The sequence below is a fragment of the Amia ocellicauda genome, chromosome 7, assembly GCF_036373705.1.
Source record: "Amia ocellicauda isolate fAmiCal2 chromosome 7, fAmiCal2.hap1, whole genome shotgun sequence".
In the NCBI taxonomy this organism is placed as follows: Eukaryota; Metazoa; Chordata; class Actinopteri; order Amiiformes; family Amiidae; genus Amia; species Amia ocellicauda.
The window spans coordinates 16,039,946-16,067,188 of NC_089856.1; the positions used below are offsets into that span (position 1 = coordinate 16,039,946).

Here is a 27,243-nt window from a genome sequence, read left to right on the forward strand (position 1 = left end):
TAGGAAAAACCGTCATTCAAACCTGCTGGACCAATGGAGACCCAGGATCCACGCCTCCCTGTAAATCCCGCCCTCACGACAAAACAGTGCCAAAACTCGTAAATGAAAAAAAAAAAATCGAAAGCAATGAAACTGGCGGCGAAAGCAAAAATTGCCGCATCGCAAGCAAAGACAGGTGCTGCGTCCCAAATCGCACACTTGTTCAATCGTTCCCTTCCCTTGCGGGGCGGAAGTACTACGGTAGCCATCTTAAGGGCTGTCCCAAACCCGTAGGGAACGAGTGAAGGGAGCCTAATCAAGCCATTTGTGCCCTTCAATGCTCCCTTCTGCGTAGTGTACAAAAGAGCACACTTATGCGGAAGTGTTTTAGCGCTGAAGTCCCAGAACTCTTTGCGTTAAAGGCGGAGACACGTCAACTGGGAAAATATAGCAGCGGCGGGTGCATATACATGTAATATTAGCTACACAGTTGTAGGAATTGTTAAATTATGTATCAATGAAATAATACGTAGATAGATAAAATTAAATGATTATATAATCATGATTTAAATATACGATTAGAAAGTTAAACCAAAACATGTTTTGGAAACTATCATTTAATTAATTACTGAAGTAGTATCCTATAAAACTAGGAGGTGATATTAACGAACAGTGTATTTCAAAATTATTATTATTATTATTATTATTATTATTATTATTATTTTAATTAAATACAAATACAAGAAAAGAGTGCGTAGGTACTTTTTCAGACAAAGGCAAAGGCGCTGAATGCTGATGCTGAAGTGTGTCCCATTGAGCACTTTTAGTTTCACCCTACACCCTACACCCTCCTCACTCAAGTGCACACTCTGTGACGTAAGCACAACGTCACGCAAAGTGTACACTTGTCGAAGGGTGTAGGGAACAAGTGTGCGATTTGGGACGCAGCCAGGGACTGCAGGCGAGTTTTGCTATCGTTTTTTTTTTTTTTGCTTTCGATGCATTTTTTTGTTTACAATTCTAAAAATTTGGCATTCGATTTTTTTTCGATTGCAATATAAAAAAAATTGAATGCGATTTTTTTGTTGAATGCGATACTTATGCGATACATAAATTTGAGCCCATACTGCAGACCCTGCTGTACTATACTGAATTTAAGCTTTTTCTACTGGTGTTGCAATTCCCTATGTGGCCAGTAGTTGCCTTTCAGCACTAGTGGGACATGAACAGCGCTACTATATAAGACAGACCGATGCCACAGACAAGACTTATCGACGTATCAATTCTTCCCATCATGAACGTTAGGCTTTCTAAAGGTGTCTGTTAAGAACGAATATAATTATTATTTCTAGTGGTTGTATTAGCATAAGTTGTACTATAATACACTACAGAAACATACGCTATGCATACACGACTAAGCCACGGAATATAGAATACAATATCCTACAGTACACCACACTACACAAACTACACTTCAACAGATTGCAGTAAAGTACAGTATAATTGCTGTATAGTACAGTACAATATCATACAGTACACCACATAACACAAACCGTGCAGTATAATACAACACATCGCAGTACAGTACACGAATTTATATACGGAACATATTTATACAACATAGACAACCACATTTCTACTAACAGACACAGTTCGACACCGAGGTAGAACCGATAGAAAAGGAAGGGGCTCAAAGAGGGAGAGAGAGAGGGGGCGTACGCGGGTAAAAGGTAGACCGAAAGAGGGAGAGGGGGGTGTACACGGAGAAAGAGAAAGAAGTAGAGAAATGAAGGGAGAGAGAGGGGGATTAATGAAATCACAGATTGACCGAGGTCGTGAGAACTGCAGGCTTATAAAGCAGAGAGTGTGTGTGTGTGTGTGTGTGTGTGTGTGAGAGAGAGAGAGAGAGAGACAGAGAGACAGAGAGAGAGAATTTGTTCGTCGTTCAACAGTAGTCAGTGCACCGCCTGACGGATTCGACGAAGAAAACTGACTGACTTACAGACAGAGCGACAGAAAGTGTAAATTCGGTAAGTAACATCAAACTAACAAAGGTGTTATCGTATTCGGTTATTTAATTATTGTATGCAATTATTTAATACATTAATAATAATAATAATAATAATAATAATAATAATAATAATAATAATAATAGTTATTTTAAGATCCTAACTTGGACAGGCAGCGGGACGTGGTGCGGTTTTCTGTCCGACTTCGGCCGGTTTGACCCGTCAGATGTGAGCGAGCAAGGGGGACAAACGAACGACGCAGCGGGAGCTGAACGAGAAAAAATAAGAATAGAGAAGGAGGCAGAAAGAAGAAGAGAGAGAGAAAACAACAATTGTTGTTGTATTTTTGTACCAGTCTAACGACGGTACCTAGCAACACGACATAGCCAGAGAGAAATGGAGTGAGACTTAGTGGGGGAGAGGTACCTGCGTAGAAACTCACCCTCCACAGTTCAGACCATTTTCTCTCTCTCTCTATGTGCGTATGTACTTAAGTATTACGTTCTATGTCTAACATACTTAATCTCAGTACAGTACAGTATAGTGTAGTATGACATAGTATAATACAGTCTAGTACATACACTGTGTAGTATATTGCAGTACAATAGTCTACTATAGTTGTGCCTATCACCGTACAGTATCTTACAGTATCGTTTAGCATCGTTTAGTCTGTTACTAAAGTGTAGTATCGTGTAGTACAAACACGTATAGTTTAGTGCAGTACATTACATTTTATTATAGTACAGTACAGCACAGTCTAGTATAGTAAAGTCAGTACATCATGCTGTATACTACAGTACAGTACATTCCAGTCTATTACAGTATTGTATAGTAAACACTACAGACTACTATAGGACACTGCAATATATTCCAGGAGAGTCCAGTACAGGACAGTTCAGTACATTCCAGGTCTGAACAATCCAGTATATTTAATCACAGGGTAGTCCAGTCCAGACCAGTCTGCTATAGACCAACACAGACCAGTGTCTGTATATGTATTTCAGATTTACATTGACTGACTGGACACTACAGTACATTAACACTGACTGACTGGACACTACAGTACATTACCACTGATTTACTGGACACTACAATACATTAACACTGACTGACTGACTGACTGGACACTACAGTACATTAACACAGACTGACTGGACACTAGAACACATTAACAATGAGAGATAGTGAAGAGCAACACATACAGAGACAGAGAGACACATACAGAAAGAGAGACAGAAACAGACACAGAGAGAGAGAGAGACTCAGAGAGAGAGATTGAAAGAGAGAAAGGGTGAGAGTGTTGTGGAGAGGTCAGTACAATGTCTTTGGTTGAAAGCCAATCTGAGATTGGGGTCAATAATTTTGTGCTTAATCTGTGACACTGTTACTGTGATTACAAAGTTCCTTTACTAACACACTCTCATACTTACACACATACAGACACACACTAACACACATCACACTTATACACATTCACACATACACACATAGACACACACACACACTCACACTTACACACATACATACACACACATAGTAAGTAAGTCAGTATATCAGTTAGTCAACAGACAGTACTATATATATACAGTATATATATATATATATATATATATATATATATATATATATATATATACAGTATATATATATATATATATATATATATATATACAGTATATATATATATATATACAGCGATCAGCCATAAAATTATGACCACCTGCCTAAAATTGTGTAGATCCCAAAACAGCCCTGACCCGTCAAGGCATGGACTCCACTGGACCTCTGAAGGTGTGCTGTGGTATCTGCCACCAAGTCGTTAGCAGCAGATCCTTTAAGTCCTGTAAGTTGCGAGGTGGGGCCTCCATGGATCAGACTTGTTTGTCCAGCACATCCCACAGATGCTCGATTGGATTGAGATCTGGGGAATTTGGGGGCCAAGTCAACACCTTGAACTCATGATTCATCAGACCAGGCCACCTTCCTCCATTGCTCTGTGGTCCAGTTCTGATGCTCTTGTGGCCATTGTAGGCACTTTCGGAAGTGGACAGGGGTCAGCATGGGCACCCTGACTGGTCTGCGGCTACACAGCCCCATACCCAACAAACTGCGATGCACTATGTTCAGTTGCTGCCTAATATATCCCACCCACTGACAGGTGCCATGATAACGAAATGATCAGTGTTATTCACTTCACCTGTCAGTGGTCATAATGTTATGGCTGATCGGTGTATATATATATAGTATCTGTTCACACAGTTGACCCTATATCATTTTCCCCCTCTCTCTCCATGTCTCCTATTAGGTGAAGACTCTCTGCAATGCGATTGGTTAGCTCCCGGAAAGTGAGGGCGATGGCAAGGCGTTCGGTAGAGGCCCCGCCCCAAGACACCGAGCACGTTAACAATGAGACAAGTACCCCGCTTCACACACACAAAGACCACTTCAGCAGCATGAAGAACAAGTTCATGAACGAGCTGGGGAGACTGCCCAGTGAGTCCAGCTATACAACTGCAACTACACAATACACAATGAAAATTAACTCAATTGGCCAACAATTACACAACCACTCTGTAATATTGCTGTTGCATGTGGGTTGAGTGTGTGTTGAGTGAGTGTGTGTTGTGTGGGTGTTGTGTGTGTGTTGAGAGTGTGTTGAGAGAGTATGGGTTGAGTGTGTGTTGAGAGAATGTGGGTTCAGTGTATGTTGAGAGAGTGTGTTGAGTGAGTATGTGTTGAGAGTGTGTGTTGAGGTGCTCAGCCCCTCGGCAGCTAATCCTACTGTAATCCCCTCTGCTTTCTCAGCCTTGTTAGTGCTAATTTGGGCCCTGCAGTCACTAACAGGATCCAACCATAATCCCACAGACAGACCCACTGCTGTGCAGTCCAGGACAGTATATTATAGTACAATACAGTACAGTATAGTATAGTGTAGCACCAGGGGCGTCCTGCTACTGCTACACTGATACTACAGCTGGTTTCAAGGTCATCAATAAATAAATTGAATATGCTTTATACTTTAAGTAGTTGTCGTTCATACACTGAATGTGCACTTTTTGTCACTAAACCCCACTGTAGTCTATGAAGGATGTGAATAATTCTGGAGCTGTACCTGATGGCCTAGTTAGTAGTATTACTAGATGTAACTTTCTGTCTTCTTCTCTGTTAACTTAAGTTTAGGAATTGAAACACAGGAAAAGCACCTCAACACTTAAATAATAATAAAGTACCAACAGTAAAATGATTGACAGCAATTTATGCTGTATACCACAGTTACACAAAAACATTTAATAGGGTTGCTATGTTTTTTGTAAAAACACATTTATGACTCACATGTTGTCAATGCATTATAAAACAATAGTATGATAGAGAAAAAAAAACATCTATTTTAATGCATTTAAAAATAGTTTTAAGCAGATTGCATACAGAAGTAAAACAACATTACCACCAATACATGACATTTCGGTTTAAAAAAACCCGGGACAATATACATGCTTCAAACTGCCACCAATTAAGCAAGATAAACTAAAATGAAATGCTTAAACAAAGGACATTTCAAAGTGTTTTGTAAAAAACAAAGTGTTGTTCAGTGTGTGATGTACTATACCTTGCTGTTTTTTTACACAACATGCCACAGAAACACTGAAACACTGCCAGGTACACACTCGATGATGTGTATGTGCTAATTAAGGGGCTGTCACTAAATTGCATACTGTAGCTGAAGTGGCGAGGGATAATCTAAGATCATTCATATTTACTTAAATGTTTGCCACTGTAGAACACGCACTACAGTATGGTTAACAACACTGCAGTACAGTGTCAGTTCAGTACAGTGGGCAGGTCAGTATAGTGATTGAGTCAGTATAGTGGTCAGTGGGCAGGTCAGAGCAGAGGTCACAGCTCATTCTTCATCTCAGCTCATCCAATTGTCATTGCACACTCACTATCTCTCCTCTCCTTCTCTCCTCCTCTCACCAGCCGCTCGCAAACGTAAGTCACCTCATCATCTTATCATTCATTTCTGTTGTTTCTCCTCTTTTCATATCTTGTGGTACCTGTCAGTCACTTTCTACCTTTCTCTATCTCCTCTCTCTTTCTTTCTCTTTCTCTGACTGAAAGATGGACTTTGGACTTAGATTGCCAGGACAACAAGTCCCAAAAGTATCCCCTAGCAACAGTTGCTAAGGATCCATTCAGCCCCCTACAAATTCTGTTCAACATAAGTTACCTTTCTAACAGTGTCTGTCTCTCTCTCAGTCACATATACCCCTGTCTCCTTTTCACCCCCCCCCTTACACCTTCAGTCAGTGTGTCAGTCAGTCAGGGTATAAGTCAGTCAGTCAGTCAGTCAGTCAGTCAGTCAGTCAGTCATTGGGTCAGTCAGTGTGTTAATGTCCAGTGTGTCAGGATGTCAGTATGTCAGTCAGTGTTTCAGTGTGTCAATGTGCACTGTACTGACCCCTCTCTCTCAGTCCCTATGTGGGCCGTGGGCGCCATAGTGATGGTGCTGTGTGTCCTGGTGGTCTGCTGCGTGCTCTGCGTGCTGAAGAAGTGCTGTGCTAAGAAGAAGAAGGGCAAGAAAGCGAGGGATAAGAAGAAAGAGATGAACAAGAAGAAGGAGGGAGAGGAGGGGACCAACAGTACAGAGAAGGTGACAGTGCCACCCTCCTGCTCAGTCAGTCAGTCCCCCTAATGGGCAGCAGGAGGTGCTGTAGCCAAGGGTCCTGTCAGTAAGAAAGATGCAGGGTCATTCAAAACGAATTTATAATGAGCAGCTGCAAGGAAGATGATTCTTAAGGCTATCCCATAGAACAGGGGTCTCCAACCCAGGTCCTGGAGAGCGCCTATCCGGCAGGTTTTGGAGGTCACCCTTCTCATACTGGTTAATAAATACCTGAAAGTATTTCATTTGAAACAATTTGGAGTTGGAGACCACTGCTATAAAACAATCTAGCACAGTGAGCAGAAGCATTTTATCCTGGTAGAACAAGTGATAACCATGACTTTCCTGTGTGAATCTGATGCTTTCTGCCTGGCAACTCCGGCAGACTCATGGTGTCTCATATAATGGGGCTTGTATGATGTCTTAGCCCAGAACAGTTGGCTTAGACTGGATCTTATCAAAGCCTGTTCTTCTGGGTTGAACGATGGCACAGAAACACAGTAAGGCAGTGACTTAATTTATACAGGCACACGGGAAGAGCACACAGTTTATTATTTGTATACACTAACTATCTTTCCCCTCTCTTTCTCTTCCCCATCTCCCTCTTCCCTCAACCCCCCCCCATCTGGTCTACAATCTCCCTCATTCTCTCGGGCAGACGGAAGGAGATGTGGATGACACAGGAGCAAAGAAGGAGCATGAGAAGTTAGGAAAACTGGAATACAGTCTAGATTATGACTTTGCCAACAGCCAGGTGTGTGTGTTTGTGTCTGTGTGTGTCTCTGTGAGTGAGTGTGTGTGTCTGTGAGTGTGTAAGTGTGTCTTTCTGTGTGTGCATGAGGGTGAATGTGAATGTGTTTGTGTATCTGTATTAAGAGCAATGTCTCTCTTCCCTCAGTTGATAGTGGGGATCCTGCAGGCCGATGAGCTACAGGCGATGGACATGGGGGGCACCTCTGACCCCTACGTCAAGGTTTACCTGCTGCCTGACAAGAAGAAGAAGTTCGAGACCAAAGTCCATCGCAAGAACCTGAGTCCTGTGTTCAATGAGACCTTCAACTTCAAGGTCAGAGAGGGAAGGAGAGAGGGAGTCAGTGTATCAGAGTGTCAGTCAGCCAGTCAGTGTGTCAGCCAGTAAATCAATAAATCAGTGTATCACTCAGTCACTGACTGACACTCTGGCTGACTTGACTGACACACTGACTGACTGTCAGTGTGTCAGTCAAGTCAGCCAGAGTGTCAGTCAGTCAGTCAGTCAGGTGGTGTGTTATATTTTCTATCCCCTCCCTCTCTCCCTCAGATCCCCTATGCAGAGCTGGGTGGGAAGACCCTGGTGATGGCCGTCTTCGACTTCGACCGCTTCTCCAAACATGACACCATTGGAGAGATCAAGCTGCCCATGAGCAGCCTGGACCTGGGGCAGCCCATACAGGAGTGGAGAGAACTGGAAAGTGCTGAGAAGGAGGAGGTATGGAGGGAAGGGATCAGGGAGCAAGGAAGAGAGACACTGAGTGGACACTACAGTACATTAACACTGACTGTATGACTGGACACTACAGTACATTAACACTGACTGACTGACTGGACACTACAGTACATTAACACTGACTGACTGACTGATTGGACACTACGAATACGATAACACTTTTGTTAGTTTGATGCTACCTACCAAATTTACACTTTCTGTCGCTCAGTTTTCTTCATCAAATCCGTCAGGTGGTGCACTGACAACTCTCTCTCTCTCTCTCTCTCTCTCTCTCGCTCTCTTTTAGCAAGAAAAGCTGGGTGATATTTGTATCTCTTTGCGCTATGTGCCCACAGCTGGCAAACTTACTGTCATCGTGCTGGAGGCCAAGAACCTCAAGAAAATGGACGTGGGGGGACTTTCAGGTAATCACGTATAGTCAAATGTACCCATAAAAATCCCTTAAATCGCTCATAAAGTACAATATACATATGTAGTAATATGTATAATTATATAATGTATACAGTGATGTACAGTATATAATAAAAAGTATATATGCAAAATATGATTTTACAATATTTTGAATTACATGGAGGTAATGAGGTATTTTGAATTAGATGGAGGAATGAAAGAATAAAAAAGGAAAATGGTAAACTGATCGCAGATTCACATCTCCCATTTCACACTCATTGAGAAGTGTTGCCAGAATAAAAATGCACTAGTAGCTAAAAATCAATACAATTCTACCCCCAAACCAGCCCTATATTTCTTTATAACAAACCCAAAGTCAATATATGTGATGTTTCCACCCTCCACCACATTTACATAAATGAATAAACCCATTCTCCGATTCTTTCTAGTAACTGTTCTGTATTAAAATCATTTTGCCATAATTGTATTAAAAAATAATTAATTAAAATGAGCAGCCTCGATTAAAGCAAGTTGCAAAAAGAGTGTACCAACTTGCAAAACTAGAGCTCGAGGTAGGTCTTGTACACAACTGATTCAGTCATATGCTGTGCTCTTGTGGATGATTCTGTGCAGAAGCAAACCACGTGTTCACAGACATCTCTCTGAGAAGAGTATTGGTGACATTAGTTAGAGGCTGAACTGAATCTGAGATTCAAGGATGTGACATTTAGCAACCGTAGTGAAAACAGCAATGGAAAGTGTTTCTGCCACTCTCATGTTATGAAAAATACATAATTTGGAATTCATTCAAAATACACATCACAATTTATAATAAAAGTAGTCAAAAGTAGCCCAGGACAAAGACATTTTTCCCACGGACAATGAAAAATAAATAAGCCTCATTGGAGCATGAAACCGCCTAATCTGGAAACCCATGGTAAGGAATTGCTATTTATTATTGTTCTCTTTTTTTGGTTAACCACGTATAGTTGAATCTGTGTAAGTTCAATGCGCGTATGATGCGATTCCACTCCTTATTTAAACAATATGTCCACCTCCCCTCCCTCTCCCATCTATCTCCTTTTCCTTACCCCCCCTCTTTCCCTCTTTTCTCTCCTCCTCTCCATCTCTCTCCCTCCCTCCATCCTCAATCCCCCCCACCTCCATCCCCTCTCCCCCACCGTCTCTCTATGTCAGACCCTTATGTTAAAGTTCACCTGATGCAGAATGGGAAGCGACTCAAGAAGAAGAAGACGACAATTAAGAAGAACACACTGAACCCCTATTACAATGAGAGCTTCAGCTTCGAAGTCCCTTTCGAACAGATACAGGTGCACCGTCCCTCCCTCCCCCTGTCTCTCTCTCTGTCTCTCTGTATTGCTCTCTCTCAGTGCTCATGTATGGCAGTGTCTAGTTAGTTTCTTGGTCAGTCGTTCAGGTAGTGTATCAGTCAGTCAGTCTTTCTCAAATTCCTGAGAATGTCAGACCATATGTCTGTGAGTTGAAGCTGAAGCAAAGCAAGACAATGATCCAAAACAAACAAGCAAGTTTACATTAGAATGGTTGAAGAACAATACATTTTATGTTTTGGAATGTCCTTTTCAAAGTTGTGTCAGGAACTGAAAATCATGCTCAAAAACCCACAAATGTTGAAAATGAGTTGAAACAGTTCTGCATGGAGGAGAAGGGGTTATAAGGGGGTGATGACCTTTTCACACAGGGGCATTGAGTGTTGCATAACTCTCTTGAATAAATACATTAAATAAGTATCAGTGTGTTATCTAATAAGTTTTGTTTGAAGATCTAATAACAGTCAGTGTCAAAAATATGCAGAAATGCAGAACATTAGACAGGGGGCAAATACATTTTTCAGGGTACTTTATATTCTTCCCTTCTCTCTTTCTCTCTATTTATGTCTCTCTCACTGGCAGTAATATTGCCAAAACATTTAAACTTCTTGTTTCTCTCTCTCTCTCTGTAGAAGGTGCAGGTGGCAGTGACAGTGCTGGACTATGACAAGCTGGGGAAGAACGATGCCATAGGAAAGGTGTTTGTGGGCTGTGGCTCCTCGGGGACGCAGCTCCGCCATTGGTCAGACATGCTGGCCAATCCGCGGCGGCCAATTGCGCAGTGGCACACATTGCAACCTGAGGAAGACATCGACTCCATCCTGCAGGGCAACCCCCGCTGACCTCGCTCTCTACCCTCCACTGACCTCACATCCTGTCCCCTTAACATCACTTCCTGACTGGTGCTGACTTCACTTTCTGTTCTCCTGACATCACTTCGTGCCCGGCACTGACCTCACTTCCTGTCCCCTTACATTAACAACTCATCCTTCCCCCTTCGTGCTGACCTCATTTCCTACACTCCACTGACATCACTTCCTGCCTGTCAGTCAACTTTCCCCACTTTCCATCTGTCTGTGTTTTTTAAAAATACTTCCATATAGCATCAGTATAAAATCACCTTTAACCCACTACAGTGCTGATGTCACTTCCTGACTGCCACCTTTAAGGGGATGTCTCATTGAATTTACTTCCTATAAGCAGCCCTTTGTGTGGCAGTGGTTTTATTCTGATTTTTGTTGTGTGCTGTGTAGCTGTGTGTGTTTCTGTACACTCCCAGGCTGTGTACTCTGTGTTGGTGCTGCCCCATTCTCTCTCCCTCTCTCACAATGCAGTTATAAGCACTGTGATGTTGTATAATCCATTGATCTGTATTAAAATACAGGAGAAGCATTTCAGTAGGGGGACACATATAGAGTGTTGGAGAGAGAGAGAGAGAGAGAGAGAGAGAGAGAGAGAGAGAGAGAGAGAGAAGAGGGTGTCAGACCCTGAGTATTAAACAGAACTGGACTGGAGAGAGGGAATGAGATGGAGGAAGGGAGAGGGGAAGGGGAGAGAGAGGGAGATCAGAGAGATTTTGTGTCTGTCTGTAAACTGATCAGTATGCTAGACTATTAAACTGACCTCATATTATCTCTGACTGCAGTCTGTTCACATTTGTGACATTTTTCACTGTGTGAGTGTGTGTCTGTAACTCTTTGTAAAATGTCAATAAATATTTTAAAAATAGCATATATACATTAGAAGAAACAGCATGCTGTTGAAAGGAAATCTAACCATTTGTCTTACATATTTGATCATTGCAGGCTACAAGTGCTCACTTGTAGCTGTAAAACTTGTGTTACTGAAACTTCGGACGACATAAGCAGGGAAGCATGGAAGCAAGCATCAGAAGACACAAGAAGAAATGAATGGATTCGAGAACAAAACAAACAACAACAACGTGACATCATTGAAATATTGAAAATATGAAAACAGCAATGGTTTGGACACAATACAAGAAGAACAGATCCAAGACGGACAAAGTAAGATATCGAAAGAATCCCAAGAGATTTAAAACACCTAGAAGTCGACCACATAGATTATATCTACCTGCAAAGATAGTTTTGCAGGCGTGTAATAGAATAGGGAAGCTAGATCGAAGCAAATGGAAACATCTAGGGGGGCCTTTATCCAGCAGAAGATCGATATGTATTGCTGCTGATATATAAAGATAGATAGATTTCGACACGTAAAGGGCTGCAAAAAAACTGCGCCTCTCTTCTATACCATACGGCACACACTCTTTACATCGTTCACCACAAGCTTGGCCCCACCCTACTCTGTACATATGACTGGTCTATAGTCACGTCTGTAAAGTCGTTCTCAGATGCCATTGGATGCCTCCTGCGTCAGTCTCCAAGATCAACGGAAACGACACCCTAAAGCCTTTAGCGGTTGCCAAGCAACAGGCAAACGAAGAGGCGTGCGCAAAGTATTTCAGTGCTCGACACAGTAAGTTTCTGCACCCTATCGACTGAGTATATCAAAGTCAATTTGACCTATATACGTATTATACATTTTGACTATAATTAAGTCTACGGCATTTCAGTGTCTTTAGCTATATTTCTGTATTGTACAGTACTATTTTGCAGTGTTGTAGCCTATACTATAGTATTATTATGTTCTGTATTTTTGCCCTGTCGTGAGTTTATGTCTCTGTGTGTCTGTATATATGTGTGTTGGTCTGTATGTGTATTTGACTGTGTGTGTGTGTGTGTGTGTATTTCTGTCTCTGTCTTTTGACTGTGTGTGTGTTTCCGTTTCAGTATGTACTGTAATATCGTAAACTTTGTCTCTCTCTCTCTCCCTCTCAGTGTCTGTGTCTACTGTAACGGAGTGCCTCTCTCTCAGTGTGTTTGTCAGTATGTCAGGCAATCCAGCAGAGGGCGCTGGTTGTGTTACCTGGTGGGGTCTGAGCCCAGCGCTGGACCTCATTGATACTGGTGAGAGAAACACTGACTCACTGACTGATACACTGCCTGATACACTCACTGACTGACTAATACACTGACTGACCAACTGATACACTGATTGCCTGAGGTCAGTGTGTCTGTACTGTATTGACCCTCTCTCTCCCTTTCTCTCTCAGTGTGTGGGCCTGCCAGGCATCAGGGGGAGGTCAGTGTGTTGCTGATTGGCAGTGCCGATCTCCGACATGTCCTGAAGACCATCGCTGGGCAGACAGATGGAGAGGCGCTGCACGTGAGAGATGGACAGACAGACAGTCAGATAGACAGACAGACACACATACACACAAATTCAAGTTCAAATTCAAATGGTGCTTTATTGGCATGGCAGACATTTATAGTAGTGCACATGCCCATATACCTATATATACACATAAGCACATCAAACCATAACAATATATATGATAATAACAGTAACACATTTAAGACAATAAAAGCTGTAACCAGAGAACAATATTCAGAATAAGGAATAAATACAGCAGATCAGAAAGATTGTAATGGAAAGAATGAGCACAGTGAATACAGAGCAGTCCTGAAATCTCCTCTTCCCTCCCTCCCTCCCAGCAGCACCCCAGTGTCTCTCACTGTGTGTTCCTCGGGATGGGATAGGAGACTACATACTGGACAATCAGTGTGGCTTGTCTGTCCCTAAGGTTGGGACAGGCAGCTTAACAGTGGGCAGTCGGTGTAACAGAAAGAGATGGACAGAAACACACAGACAGACAGACAGACAGACAAAAACAAACACACACTTACTCACAGAGATCTATTAATGCTCTCTCTCTCTCTCTCTCTCTCTCTCTCAGTTCTATATTGTAGAGGATAGTTTGGATTTGGTCGCTCGGCAACTGCTCTTCCTTTCATTGGCTCTCGAGCCTCCCAATAGGATGGGCCTCCAAGGTATCCCAGCATGCATTACCGCAAGTCACAGTCAATGTTGTTTGCTTATATATTTTTTCTCTGTCTCTCTCTCAATGGAGTGTTAGTATAATATAGTGTCCAGTCACCCAGGTAGTCAGTGTGTCAGTCAATGTGTCAGTGTATCAGTGAATCATTCTATCCAAGTCATCTCTCTCCCCCACCCCCCTTCCCTCTCTTCTCCTTGCCCCTGCTCTCTCTGTCAGAGAAGGTGCAGTTGTTTCTGGAGCTGTATGGCAGCACTTGTCTGCGCAGCCAGTCAGCGCAGTACCTGCAGGACAGGAGCCGAGAGCTGTGCAGCTTCATCATGGAGAGCGGCTATGCAGACACTGACTCTGGCTGCACAGGAGCCTCGCTGCTGCCCTGTGTGGACCTCACTGCACTGAAGGTCAGAGAGAGAGAGAGACTGACTGACTTATACACTGACTGACTGATAAACTGATATACTGACTCACTGATATCTCTTCCTCTCTCTCCCTCTCTCGCTCTCAGTACCGGGACCGTGACAGCCTGTGTGAAGTGTGTGGGTGGTGGGGTATTTCTTCCCCTCTGCCCTTGGCCCGGCTCTGGGAGGCCCGGCTGCGGGGGCACCTGGGCAGCAGGTTCGACTCTCGGCTTGGATCCTTCGACTGGGATCTGAGGATGAAGCTGCACGACAGAGGGGTGAGAAGTGATAAGTGAGGGGGGGGTGAGAGAGAGAGACAGACAGTGTTACAGTACAGTACAGTGTGATACACCGTAGTGCAGTGTGTTAGTACCGTGCCTTTTGGCCATGGGCCTTCAACAACCTTTAAATACTCCACCTCGCACCCATAAATTCACATGTCACACACCACCCCAGCAGTGCACATTCATTATGACTGTGCTATACCTCAACAAAGCAAACAACTTCATCCAAGTACTAGAAAAGAAACGCTTATACCAATCTCTACACTGGCACAGCAAGCCATACATTACTTGTACTCTTACCTGTCATATTAATATCCACGGATAAACCCAGTGGGGCATGCAAATAATTAGGCTATATTTGATTATAACCTAATAAAATAAATATTGGAAAAAATGCAACACCAGTTTTATACACCCCAAACACATCTGTTAGACAATAACATGTTCAAATTAAGTGAAATGCAGCCAACTCGCTGCTGATAACTATTGGCTGATAAAAGAAGCATTTTCATTTGGCTTTCAAGACCATGAGAAGCTCCCTCTCGATACCAAATATGGATAAAGATGATAGCCGGGCTCATCCTGTTGTTATTCCTCGAATACAACTTGATCCATTTCATGGCTGAAAATTCTCCACCAGACGTGCTGCAGTACAGTACAGTGTGTTACACCGCAGTGTGTTACAGTACAGTGTGCCAGAATACAGTTGTAATAAGACAAAGCTGTATGAATTAGATACACTGCTAACCACCACTAAGGTGTGTGCAGGGGCGTCGCAAGGGCTGTAGGCATCCTAGGCCATTGCCTGGGGCCCCCCCGCTCTCAGGGATGAAATCTTCGTCCGCCCCCCCCCCTACTCTCACAGAAGAAAATTCTGGCGCACCCCCCCCCCCATGCAGCATCACCGTCAGGAATTATTTCGCCTGGGGCCCCCACATACCCTTGAATCGCCTCTGGGTGTGTTTGTACAATAGAGCTGTGTACTGTGCATAGAGCTCATTTATTAATCTCATTCAGCCTCCTGTCTATTGTGAATGTTGATTGCAGACGGCAACTCCTGTCATTTTGACTACTTTTCTTTTTCTTTCCTTCCACTGCTCTTCATGGCCCTCGCTCAGTGAGTTAGCCAGAGCCTGCTATTTCATTGTCATATTTCACTGTGGCCAGTTGCAGTAGTGCTAATGCCATGGCAACAGCTGGGAACCCCTGCACCTGTTTTGCAAGGGGGCAGGTTTTTTTTTGGTTTCCTTTGAGTATTATACAGGCAGTGCATGGAGCCCATGAGAGAGGAGTGTTCTGCAACCTAACATATCTCACAGTGGTGGTGTGAAAGATCATCTTTGTTTGGTTGTTGTCTTTAATATTTCTGACTAACCCTTCTTCCTGTGACTTGGGTGGATTACTGTGGGCATAAAGTAATCCTGCTGTTGTGTGGGAACTTTCAGGAAAGAAAACACAGAAAAGATCTTTACCAGGGGTAGAGCTTACAGGGGCTAGTACTTATTTCATTTGTATTACTCATTTGATTGTTTCTATATTGGCCTCTGTGCTTTGGACTGTTTTTCTCTTGTTGTGGCCAGGACTTTGTGAAGGTTTCAGAGAAAATAAGTCATGACCAATGGTATTGCTGCACCTGTCAGATACACTTGTTCTTACTCTGTGGATCGCTATGTCAGTACTTATGATTGATTCTTTCCTCTGTTGTTCAGGTGGCTCAGGGCTCAGGTCATGTGATTTCTCCCCTCCCATCATTGCACTTGAGTCCTGTAGCATTTCCACCTTCCTTTATCTGTACTGCATCTCCTACTTTTCATTGTGTTTCCTCCTTTGGTGTGGAGATCTCTGCGCCCTGGCACCCAGTTGTAGTCTGCTAGTTGCAGAGTTACACATTGCAGTGTGTTACATTACAGACAAATTCTCCCTCCCTGCCCCCCTTCCCTCTCTCTCAGTTCAATTTGATTAAAATTCAGATAGCTTTATTGGCATAACAGTGACAGACAGGTCCAGTTCCCAATAAATATATTAATTATATTTAAAATAGGACATATAATTACAGAGATTTTTCCTTTCTGTTTCTCTCTCAGTGCTCAGTGATCAGTCGCTCTGAATATCAGCGCTGGCGGGAAGGGGGCGTGGCCTTCCAGAAGAGGGAGGGGCTATATGAATCACCCAATCACACTCTGGTATCCATCAGAGTCTTCAAACAGGTCAGTCAGTATGTATCAGTCAGTCAGTGTGCCAATCAGTCATTGTGTCTGTCAGTCAGTCAGTCATTGTAACATTTTAACTATTTTAACATCCTCTCTCTCTCACTCGCTCTCTCTTTCTCTGTCAGAGGGCAGACATTGTGCCCCTCAGGGGTTATTGGGGTGACATCGTATCCAGCCCGTTCATCGCTTTCGGGGTCCAGCCTGACGACCAGACACTATTGACCACTCAAAATGGACAACACGCACAGGTAGTGAGTCAGTGTGTCAGCCAGGGTATCAGTCAGTGTATCTATCGGTCAGTAAGTCAGTCAGTCAGTCAGTATATCAGTCAGCTTCCTTTCCTCTCTACCTCTATCTCTCTCTCTCTCTGCCTTAGACTGCAGAAGACATCTGCTACCACACTGTTGAGTCTTTGTTCCAGACTCTGTCCAACAGGGGCCAACGCTCTGACCCCACCCCTTACCCTCTTGCCCATCTGCAAAGCACCCTGGGAACAGATCACTCCCCCATGAAGAAGAAAGATGCCAAGCGCAACACACAGTCTGACTATGGTGAGCCAGAGGTGCCAAACTGATAACTGAATTTTCAGGGTGTTTTTTTCAGTAATATTTATATATATATATATATATATATATATATATATACATATATATATACATACACACTACCGGTCAAAAGTTTTAGAACACCCCCATTTTTCCAGTTTTTATTGAGATTTAAGCACAGTTTGTTAAGTACAGTTTCCTACACCATCAAAAGGCACTTGGAAACTGGAGGAAACTGACAGGAAGAGGTCTGGAAGACCCAAAGCTACAACAGAATCAGAAGACCAGTTTCTGGGAGTCCACAGCTTGCGTTGCGTGATATGCGGCTCACAGGACATCAGCTTCAAGCACAGCTTAACACTGGTCGAAGAAACCAAGTCTCAGTTTCAACTGTGAAGAGAAGCCTCCGAGCTGCAGGTTTGACAGGTTGAGTGGCAGTAAGAAAGCCATTGCTGAGATGGCAAAATAAGAAAAAGAGGCTTGTTGCCTGGGCCATGAAGCACCGCCAGTGGACTACTGAAGACTGGGAGAAGGTCTTATGGACTGATGTATCAACATTTGAAATCTTCGGTTCATCACGCAGGGTTTTTGTATGGCGTTGAGTAGGCGAAAGGATGGTTCCTCACTGTGTGACACTAATTGTCAAACATGTAGGAGGTGATGGTCTGGGGCTCTTTTGCTAGATCCAGAGTCGGCGACTTGCACCCTGAACCAAAAAAGCTACCACAGCATTTTGCAGTGCCATGCAATACCCTCTGGTATACACCTATTTGGTCCGGGGTTCACCCTACAGCAAGATAATGACTCAGAACATTGGATGAACTGGACAGAAGGGTGATAGAAAAAGTGCAACACATTTGTGGGAACTTCTGCAACAGCATTGGGAATAACTTTCCAAACAATATTTGATTTCCATTGTAGAAATGGAGGTGTTCTAAAACTTTTACCGGTAGTGTATATGTTAATAAATGTTCGGAATGATTTACTATTGTAAATCAGTATCTATTATGACATACTCCATTCTTCAGGGGTTAGCTGTAGTGGTTGTGTGCACTTTCAAGTGGGCATAGTATTCTATGCTGTTCTCTACAGTCAATCAGTCAGTGTCTGTAACTCCCCCCACCCCTTTCTCTCAGAGCTGTTGTGTGTGGACAGGGTGCGGATCAGTGTGCTGCCTGTGGGCAGTGTGTCCCGCCTGCAACACAGAGATGCCTACAGAGGGCGCTTTCACATCATCTACTGCTCCTGCAGGTCAGTGTGTCAGTCAGTTAGTCTATCAGTCAGTCAGACAGTGTATCAGTCAGTTTATCAGTCAGTAAGACAGTGTATCAGTCAATTAGTCTGTCATTGTGTCAGTCAATCAGTCAGTTGGTATATGAGTCAGTGTGTGAACTATATTGACTGTTGTGCTGTGTTGTAATAGCATGGCTCACCAGCTGGGGGCGCCACTGAGAGAGATCGCTGCTCCAAGGGCCAGTCTGATAGTGGAGCTGGCCAGGTAATATTATACTGAATTGTATTACACCATATTGGACAGGACTGGACTGGGCTGCATTATACCATATTGGACTGATCCCAGGTGTATTATACCATATTGGACTGGGCTGGGTTTTATTATACCACATTGGACTGGACTGTTTTAAAAATCAAGAGACAACTGCCCCCTGCCCAGCTTTGTTGCATTGTTTAGAATACATTTAAATTGATATACTTATATTTGTAAATGATCTTTTTAAAATAGTATAAATCACTCACCCAATCACAGAGCAGCATTTCCACACATTCCTGTACCTCTTATTTTGTGTATACATGTCAACCCGTGCTGAATTATTACTGTTTAAACATTCTTCAATTAACAGGAACCTTTCAGGAAACTTAACGTGAGTGGCGTCAGTTTCAGAGGATGTTTGTTGTTAATAGTTTTGTTATGTTTAACTAGCATGAATACACACCACAGATCGAAAACCATAGGTCAGACACAGCGGATCCCAGACCAAAACACCAAAGGGCTGTGAGCGCGTGCCATGCAGGAACCTCACCCCCAAGTGCACTGGCAGGAGTTCCTCTGATGTTGATCAATGCACATTTTATATTATCTGCATTCGTTAGGCCAATTGGGAACCAGTGTTGGACTTCTCCACACTCCCCCTTGCTCTGCTAGAGGACAGTGATGATCCTCTATTCCTTGGCTGGGACGAGGCACCCACACGGCCTTGAGCATGTTTTCTTGGGGAAGGAGAGGAAGCAGTTTGTCAAGAAGTCTACTGTTTTTGGGGGGAGGTAGAGGAAGCAGTCTGTCAGGGAGTGTGTTGTTTTTTGGGGGGTGGGAGAATCCACTGTAAGAATCCCTATTGCTTCTCTTCATTGCGCTGCTGTCCTTTGGCAACTCTCCCAGCACTGTCCGTCACTGCTGCTGTAGGGTAGTTTTAGAGATCTCCTAACAGAGTCTTTGTAACAGAAGCTTCTGGAGAGAGCAGTTGGAGTTCACACAAGGCCAGTCCTCATGATTCCTACCTAATTTCTGAAGCTGATTTTTGAGGAACATCACCCAACCCTATTATATTATACTGTACTGCATTGAACTGTATTGGACTGGACTATACTGTTACACTGGACTGTATTATATTATACTGGACTGTACTGTATTACACTTTTACTATAATATCTCTCTCCTCTCTCACTCCCTCTCAGGTACATTTTAGACCTCTCTTGTGAGCAACAGCAGGGATTCACCAACAGTGTGATTGACAGGGCCAAGGAAGCAGGGTTTGAGCCAGTGGACGGGAGCAGTGATGTCTTTGCCCACTTCCAGCTCCACAACCCTTCACCCGCAACCTCTGACCCCTGACCTTTTAGCAGGGAGTGAAGAGTAGCTATTTGTTTGGCATGGGGGGGCTCTCCCTCAATTTTTCTCTGAATTTCCCTGTACCTCTCTCACTCTCTACTTCCTCCTCTCCTTTCTCATCCCCACCACTCCCCAATCCCTCCCCAGTGTGTCAGTGCACAGTCATTGAGAGACAGAGACTATCTTCATTGTTCAACTCTAACATTTATCATCTTTATTGTTGTCACTACAGAGACAGATGAAGAGAGGGAGGGAGAGGGGGCTATGGGAAATAGAGAGAGGGAGGAGGAGAAAGGATTGTGTCATTAAAGGCCGTCTTCAAAATGGAAAGCAGAATCAAAACTATTGTCATCTTTTTAACCCCCCATCTGTCACTTCTTTTCTTTCATTTTTCTATTCTTTCATTTCTTCTTTACTTCCAGCGCCCCCCCACCTTCCCCTTGCCTGCACCCTTCTTGCTGTTGGCAGAAATGGGAGAATGAGAGAGGGAGGGAGAGATCAGGTTAGAGCAACTGTGTGTAAAGACACATGAAACAGTGTACAGACACACACACACAGACATACATTCACACATTTTACTCACAATTTCTGGGCGTGACAGATTCGGTTTAAGAGAACGTTGATCTGTAAAGAGACAGAGTGTTATTATGGACTGCTGTCATTATGGAAAGATTGTTATTATTATTATTAATAGTGTGTTTTACTGTTGTGTCAATAAAGCTACTTTGAACTACATGAAACTGAAATGCTCACACTGACTGACTGAACCCAACAAATAGGTAGAGTGAGATGGACAGGGACAGAGAGGGAGAGAGTCTTCAATGTATACTGACATCACCCTATTCCTGAGTACTGGGGCTCTCTGTCACTGCTGTGGCTACACTGATGTCACTCAGTCATAACAAAGATCTTTGGAACTGAATTTAATTGAGAGATGGAGAAAGAGAGGGAGACTGGCCTCGTATTTCTGGTGTCTCATTTGCTCCATCAGGTCGAATTTCTCAGACTCCAGCTGGTAAATCCACTCCCACATCTCCTTCGCCTTGTCCCTGAGAGAGTGAGAGAGAGAGTGATAGTGTGTTAATAACTGACTGACACACTGGCTGGCTGGCTGGCTGGCTGGCTGGCTGGCTGGCTGGCTGACTGACTGACTGACTGACTGACTGACTGACTGACACGCTGACTGACACGCTGGCTGGCTGGCTGGCTGACAGACACGCTGGTTGACTGACATGCTGGCTGGCTGGCTGGCTGGCTGGCTGGCTGACATGCTGACTGACACGCTGGCTGGCTGGCTGGCTGACTGACATGCTGGCTGGCTGACACGCTGGCTGGCTGACATATTGGCTGACACACGCTCTCTCACTTCAGCCCATCCTCTCTCATGCTCTCTATGTTAATTGGTTTGCGTCTCTCCAGCAGAGTCTTCTTCTTGATTTCTCTACCAGTCTGTCGCTTCCCCCTCCTCTGCTCCGCCTGAGAGGGAAAGACAGGGAGAGAGAGAGAATTTGAATTTGACTAAATGGACACTACAGTACATTAACACTGACTGGACACTACAGTACATTAACACTGACTGACTGGACACACCTTGGCCAGGTAGCCCCCAAAGTGAGCACCCATGTTGGACAGCACTTTCTTCTTCTTGGCATCATCCTCTGCTCTCTTCTTTGCCTCCTCCTCTTCCTTCCTGTGACGCTCCTCCTGAGAGAGGGAGAGAGAAAATTAAAACAGTACAAACACTGACTGACTGGACACTGGAGTACATTAACATGATGCACAGAGAGAGAGAGAGAGAGAGAGAGAGAGAATACAGCCCTGGACTCAGAGAATGAAACAGAAAGAAAATGACAAAGCGACAGACAGACACAAAGTTATCCTCACCGCCAGCCTTGTCTGTCTCTCTCTCTCCTTCTCAGCTCTGAACCTCTGCTGCTCTGCTCTCTCTGCTCTGCGGCGCTCCTGAGGGAGAAGGGTGGGGTTAATACAGTGCAGACACAGTGCAGACACACTGACAGCAGATACACTGAAAAAGCCTCCCACTCGTCATCTTACTCACAATCCTGTCCTTCAGGCCGATGAGCTCCTCCTCCTCTTTTTTACGATGCTCAAAGTGGACGTCGATCAGTGTCTGCAGCTCCAGCAGGTCCTTCTCCATGCGCTTCCGGTGGATATCCTGGAACACAGGGATCTGGGTCATTACTGGGGAACAAGACTGGAATAACTGTGATAAAACTGGAATAATGGGGATAAGTCTGGAATAAGACATTAATAAGTGGGGGATAAGACTGGAATAACCAGAACAGGAATTACTGTGGAATAGGGAATACCCGGGGAATAACTATACATTAAATGTGGAATAATTGTACAATAATGATGCAATAGCTGGAATAACTACAACAGTATAATAACAATTATATGGAAGAGTAGAGTAACACCTGTATAATACCTACCTGCTCTTCAGTAAATGTGAACTAAGTTCAATGTGTAATAACAGCAGGGTAGCCATCAAATCACAGTGTACAGTTATGTGATGTGGGTGTACGAACCCTGTGCTCAGTGCATAGCATGTATGTATTAAGTGTATAATAGGTGTAGACACTTACATCGAAATCCACTCGCTCACCCTCTGGGATTTTGGGTGGGGCAAGCTGAGGAACCACAGGTCTGAGAGAGAGAAGGGAGTGGGGGTGTCTTTCTCTTTTATTCCTATATGCATCCAAAAGTCTGTTTTCTGTTTTGACTAACAAATTGAACATCTATCATTCATAATTGATTACTTACCTGGGTCTGGGCCTTTCCTCTTCTGAAATGGAGCGAGAGAGAGAAGTTGAAGGGTTAATACAGTAACAGCTTATAAATTAAAATAATTACACTAAGTTGCCATAGATACTTCTGCTTAATGATGCAGACACATTATCATCATTATTTTTTTATCATCTGTGGAAGGAAAGCTAGAAATTCCTTTCTCACAAATGTTTTACTTCATGTATACTTAGGTCAAGCTAAAAGGTCAGGCCAGAAAGTAGTTTGACCTCTGTTTGTTATTTACGACGAGCATCTTGGAGACAATGTCAAACAGTATGATTTAAGTGTCTGCTCCCTAATCCATGTATTGACCTATGAACTCTGTCCTATAATGATATATATTCTGCTTAGCTAGCTTTTAAGATAACATAGTAATGACTTGTTAATTATAACCAGATCTTTGACTTGTGTGTGTATAAATGCCTCTGACTTTTTGTACGGAGTTAGAGCAACTTTGGAATCTACTTGATTCACTGTTGTTCTCCAAACTGTTGTTGCGAGTAATAAAGGCATTGCAACGAACGTTCCAACCTGATTGAAGACTGAGTTTCTTCCACAAATCATTAGTATTATTATCATCATTATCATTGTAATCATTCTGCTATCACTCACCTTCTCCATGTGTCTCTTGTTCTGAGGGATGGAGAGAGGGATGGAGGGAGAGAAGGATAAAGAGGGAGCAGAACCAGAACAGGGGATTACAGAGAGAGAGCGAGAGAGGGGAAGACAGAGAATTTATCACTGAGGAAAATAATTGATTTTTCTTGTACGGAAAATAAGCAATGAAAAATCGATCCATGAGGACGAGATGAGCAATATACATAGGGACGAGAAAAAAAACACTTCCCTTTGTGCACTAGGAACAGGTCACCATTCACAATCACAGTGTTACACGAGCAACGGATTGGGTGAAATGTGTTTTCATTTCCATTCTAGCACACTACAAAGCTTCTATATATGCTGTATATTCACATAGCTCTCAAGTCTCACGCCCAAGTGAATTGAGCCTCCATCTCACACTCTCATGCCTTGTTGCTAAAATCTCACTATCCAAAGCTGTGCACACACCCCTGCCTGGCTCAACACCTATGCGTGGTTCCCCACACCATCTGGTTTTGCCAGTGGGGGTTTCTGATACCGCATCTATTTAATGTGAAAAATCTCACACATTGAAGTTATGAAAACTTGAGAGCTATGTATGCAGGGAGTATGTATATTATATATTCAGTGATGATTAAAAAAACATGCAATCAACTTTATTGGCATAAAGAGAGAGAATAGACTTGACAGGTGACAGGAATGGAGTAAGACGCGATCGACAGCTCCCACCAATTCTGCATTTTATCCTTATATAAAAGGTTGTTGAACTGAATGGTATAGCTTTATAACTCTTGGTGTTTGGGACGACTCTGACAACATACACCAGTCAAGTTCTGGGTCGAATCTAATTCTTTTAGCACACTTGCTTGCTTACACAAAACCATTCTCAGTGAATTTCCCAACTCTGCTCCAATTCATGTTGCTCTGTGGCTACTCTACAGTCCTGCTCCTGGAGAGCTACAGTACAGTACAGCACAGCAGAGTCTGCAGCCCTGGTCTGGGAGAGAGACAGGGCAAGAAAGATACACAGTCACATGGACACACACGGAGACACAGAGTCACACGGACACACAAAGACACAGGGAGACACACAGAGACACACAGGCAAAGACACAGAGAGAACGAGGGAGACACAGACACACAGAGAGACACACAGATGCACAATAGATACCTTGATATTCAGTGTACTCTCCTGATAAGTATATTTTCCCGGGGCCAGAAATATATCAGCCAATAGGAGGGTGAGAGAAAGGGGGGCGATTAGAGTTAGGGACAGTGTAGAAACTACCTCACCTTTCCAAAGCTCTGACTATAAGACCTAAGACCTGTGACTTAGGGAGTGCAGATAAATAGTTCTGAAAAAAGAGATGGACAGAATTAAAGAAATACAGAGAATGACACTGATTCTTACCTCCTCCTCCTTCTTCCTCTTGTTCTTCCTGTTCTTCTTCTAAAAACAGAGACAAGAGAAAGCAGGGTTAATATAGACACACTGAGTGACTGGACACTACAGTACATTAACACGGACTGACTGGACTCTACAGTACATTAACACAGACTGACTGGACACTACAGTACATTAACACGGACTGACTGGACTCTACAGTACATTAACACAGACTGACTGGACTCTACAGTACATTAACACAGACTGACTGGACACAGTTGTTTGTTTTAAATTTGAATGTCAAAGTCAGACCTTCCTGCTGCTCCCTGAAAGAAGAAAAGAGAGAGTTAATACAAGTCAAATACTGAAGTTGTAATATATATATGTTATACACACACACAGTACTATGCAAACGTTTTAGGCAGGACTGAAAAAATGCTGTAAAGTAAGAATGCTTTCAAAAACAGACATGTTAATAGATCATATTTATCAATTAACAAAAAAATCTAAATGAAATCCATATTTGGTGAGACCATCCTTTGCCTTCAAAACAGAATTAATTCTTCTAGGTACACTTGCACACAGTTCTTGAAGGAACTCGGCAGGTAGGTTGGTCCAAACATGGATTTAGAGAGCCTCAGTTGCTTCTCTCTCTTCATGTAATCCCAGACAGACTCGATGACGTTGAGATCAGGGCTCTGTTGGGGCCATACCATCAATTCCAGGACTCCTTGTTCTTCTTAACGCTGAAAATAGTTCTTAATGACTGTCACTATATGTTTGGGGTTGTTGTCATGCTGCAGAATAAATTTGGGGCCAATCAGATGCCTCCCTGATGGTATTGCATGATGGATAAGTATCTGCCTGTACTTCTCAGCATTGAGGAGACCATTAATTCTGACCAAATCCCCAACTCCATTTGCAGAAATGCAGCCCCAAGCTTGCAAGGAACCTCCACCATGCTTCACTGTTGCCTGCAGACACTCATTCGTGTACCACTCTTCAGCCCTTCGGCAAACAAACTGCCTTCTGCTACAGCCAAATATTTCAAATTTTGACTAATTTTTGACTCAGTCCAGAGCCCCTGCTGCCATTTTTCTGCAGCCTAGTTCCTGCGTTTTGAGTTGAATTGAGTCGCTTGGCCTTGTTACCACGTGGGAGGTATGGCTTTTTGGCCTCAAGTCTTCCATGAAGGCCACTTCTGACCAGACTTCTCTGGACAATAGATTGGGTGTACCAGGGTCCCATTGTTTTCTGCCAATTCTGAGCTGATGGCACTGCTGGACATCTCCGATTGCAAAGGGAAGTAAGCATTTTTCTTTCATCTGCTGCAGTAAGTTTCCTTGGCCCACCACTGCATCTATGGTCCTCAACATTGCCCGTTTCTTTGTGCTTCTTCAAAAGAGCTTGGACAGCACATCTGGAAACCCCTGTCTGCCTTGAAATGTCTGCCTTGGAGAGACCTTGCAGTATAACTACCTTGTGTCTTGTTGCTGTGCTCAGTCTTGCCATGGTGTATGACTTTTGATAGTAAACTGTCTTCAGCACCCACACCTTGTTAGCGGAGTTGGGCTGTTCCTCACCCAGTTTTATTCCTCCTATACAGCTGTTTCTGTTTCAGTTAATGATTGTGTTTCAACCTACATATTGAATTGATGATCATTAGCACCTGTTTGGTATAATTGTTTAATCATACACCTGTCTATATGCCTACAAAATCCCTGACTTTGTGCAAGTGTACCTAGAAGAACTGATGCTGTTTTTAAGGCAAAGGGTGGTCACACCAAATATACACCGTTCAGCCATAACATTATGACCATCTGCCTAATATTGTGTAGGTCCCCTTTTTGCCGCCAAAACAGCCCTGACCCGTCGTGGCATGGACTCCACTAGACCTCTGAAGGTGTGCTGTGGTATCTGGCACCAAGATATTAGCAGCAGATCCTTTAAGTCCTGTAAGTTGCAAGGTGGGGCCGCCATGTATCAGACTTGTTTGTCCAGCACATCCCACAGATGCTCGATTGGATTGAGATCTGGGGAATTTGGAGGCCAAGTCAACACCTTGAACTCGTGATTCATCAGACCAGGCCACCTTCCTCCATTGCTCCGTGGTCCAGTTCTGATGCTCACGTGCCCATTGTAGGTGCATTCGGCAGTGGACAGGGGTCAGCACGGGCACCCAGACTCGCCTGCGGCTACGCAGCTCCATACGCAACAAACTGCGATGCATTGTGTGTTCTGACACCTTTCTATCAGAACCAGCATTAACTTTTTCAGCAATTTGAGCTACAGTAGCTCGTCTGTTGGATCAGACCACACGGGCCAGCCTTCGCTCCCCACGTGCATCAATAAGCCTTGGCTGCCCATGACCCTGTCG

The 27,243-nt window shown here is 43.6% G+C and overlaps 3 protein-coding genes across 8 annotated transcripts; 2 read left to right on the forward strand and 1 right to left on the reverse strand.

Moving 5' to 3' along the window:
• The first annotated feature begins 1,797 nt into the window (after window positions 1-1,797).
• syt5a (synaptotagmin Va) lies at window positions 1,798-11,512 on the forward strand. 2 transcript variants are annotated; one of them, XM_066708726.1, is made up of 10 exons: window positions 1,800-2,009; window positions 4,294-4,481; window positions 5,967-5,978; window positions 6,461-6,639; window positions 7,310-7,405; window positions 7,550-7,717; window positions 7,952-8,119; window positions 8,424-8,541; window positions 9,725-9,858; window positions 10,509-11,512. In XM_066708726.1, exons 2-10 carry the CDS (start codon window positions 4,310-4,312, stop codon window positions 10,716-10,718), a joined length of 1,257 nt encoding a protein of 418 aa, XP_066564823.1. In that variant the 5' UTR covers window positions 1,800-2,009; window positions 4,294-4,309; the 3' UTR covers window positions 10,719-11,512. The 2 variants fall into 2 exon arrangements, with proteins under 2 accessions (XP_066564824.1, XP_066564823.1); XM_066708727.1 differs by lacking the exon at window positions 5,967-5,978 and having other exon boundaries at window positions 1,798-2,009.
• Window positions 11,513-12,229: 717 nt separating this feature from the next.
• On the forward strand, window positions 12,230-20,806 carry dnaaf3l (dynein axonemal assembly factor 3 like). Of its 3 annotated transcripts, none has more exons than XM_066708724.1 (12): window positions 12,230-12,369; window positions 12,769-12,860; window positions 13,007-13,119; window positions 13,691-13,784; window positions 14,009-14,190; window positions 14,295-14,465; window positions 16,556-16,678; window positions 16,807-16,929; window positions 17,058-17,232; window positions 18,363-18,477; window positions 18,650-18,724; window positions 19,918-20,806. In XM_066708724.1, the coding sequence occupies exons 1-12, from the start codon at window positions 12,245-12,247 to the stop codon at window positions 20,072-20,074; spliced, it is 1,545 nt and encodes a 514-aa protein (XP_066564821.1). In that variant the 5' UTR covers window positions 12,230-12,244; the 3' UTR covers window positions 20,075-20,806. The 3 variants fall into 3 exon arrangements, with proteins under 3 accessions (XP_066564821.1, XP_066564820.1, XP_066564822.1); XM_066708723.1 differs by having other exon boundaries at window positions 12,240-12,369; window positions 12,732-12,860; XM_066708725.1 differs by lacking the exon at window positions 18,650-18,724 and having other exon boundaries at window positions 12,240-12,369; window positions 12,732-12,860.
• On the reverse strand, window positions 20,256-25,199 carry tnnt1 (troponin T type 1 (skeletal, slow)). Of its 3 annotated transcripts, none has more exons than XM_066708730.1 (12): window positions 25,179-25,199; window positions 24,891-24,929; window positions 23,492-23,512; window positions 22,856-22,877; window positions 22,678-22,738; window positions 22,131-22,247; window positions 21,956-22,033; window positions 21,662-21,775; window positions 21,438-21,547; window positions 21,030-21,120; window positions 20,655-20,695; window positions 20,256-20,529 (listed from the first exon to the last, which is right to left on the reverse strand). In XM_066708730.1, the coding sequence occupies exons 6-12, from the start codon at window positions 22,227-22,229 to the stop codon at window positions 20,484-20,486; spliced, it is 579 nt and encodes a 192-aa protein (XP_066564827.1). In that variant the 5' UTR covers window positions 22,230-22,247; window positions 22,678-22,738; window positions 22,856-22,877; window positions 23,492-23,512; window positions 24,891-24,929; window positions 25,179-25,199; the 3' UTR covers window positions 20,256-20,483. The 3 variants fall into 3 exon arrangements, with proteins under 3 accessions (XP_066564827.1, XP_066564826.1, XP_066564828.1); XM_066708729.1 differs by lacking the exon at window positions 25,179-25,199 and adding an exon at window positions 24,651-24,671 and having other exon boundaries at window positions 24,891-24,924; XM_066708731.1 differs by lacking the exons at window positions 23,492-23,512; window positions 25,179-25,199 and having other exon boundaries at window positions 24,891-24,911.
• Between the last annotated feature and the right edge of the window lie 2,044 nt (window positions 25,200-27,243).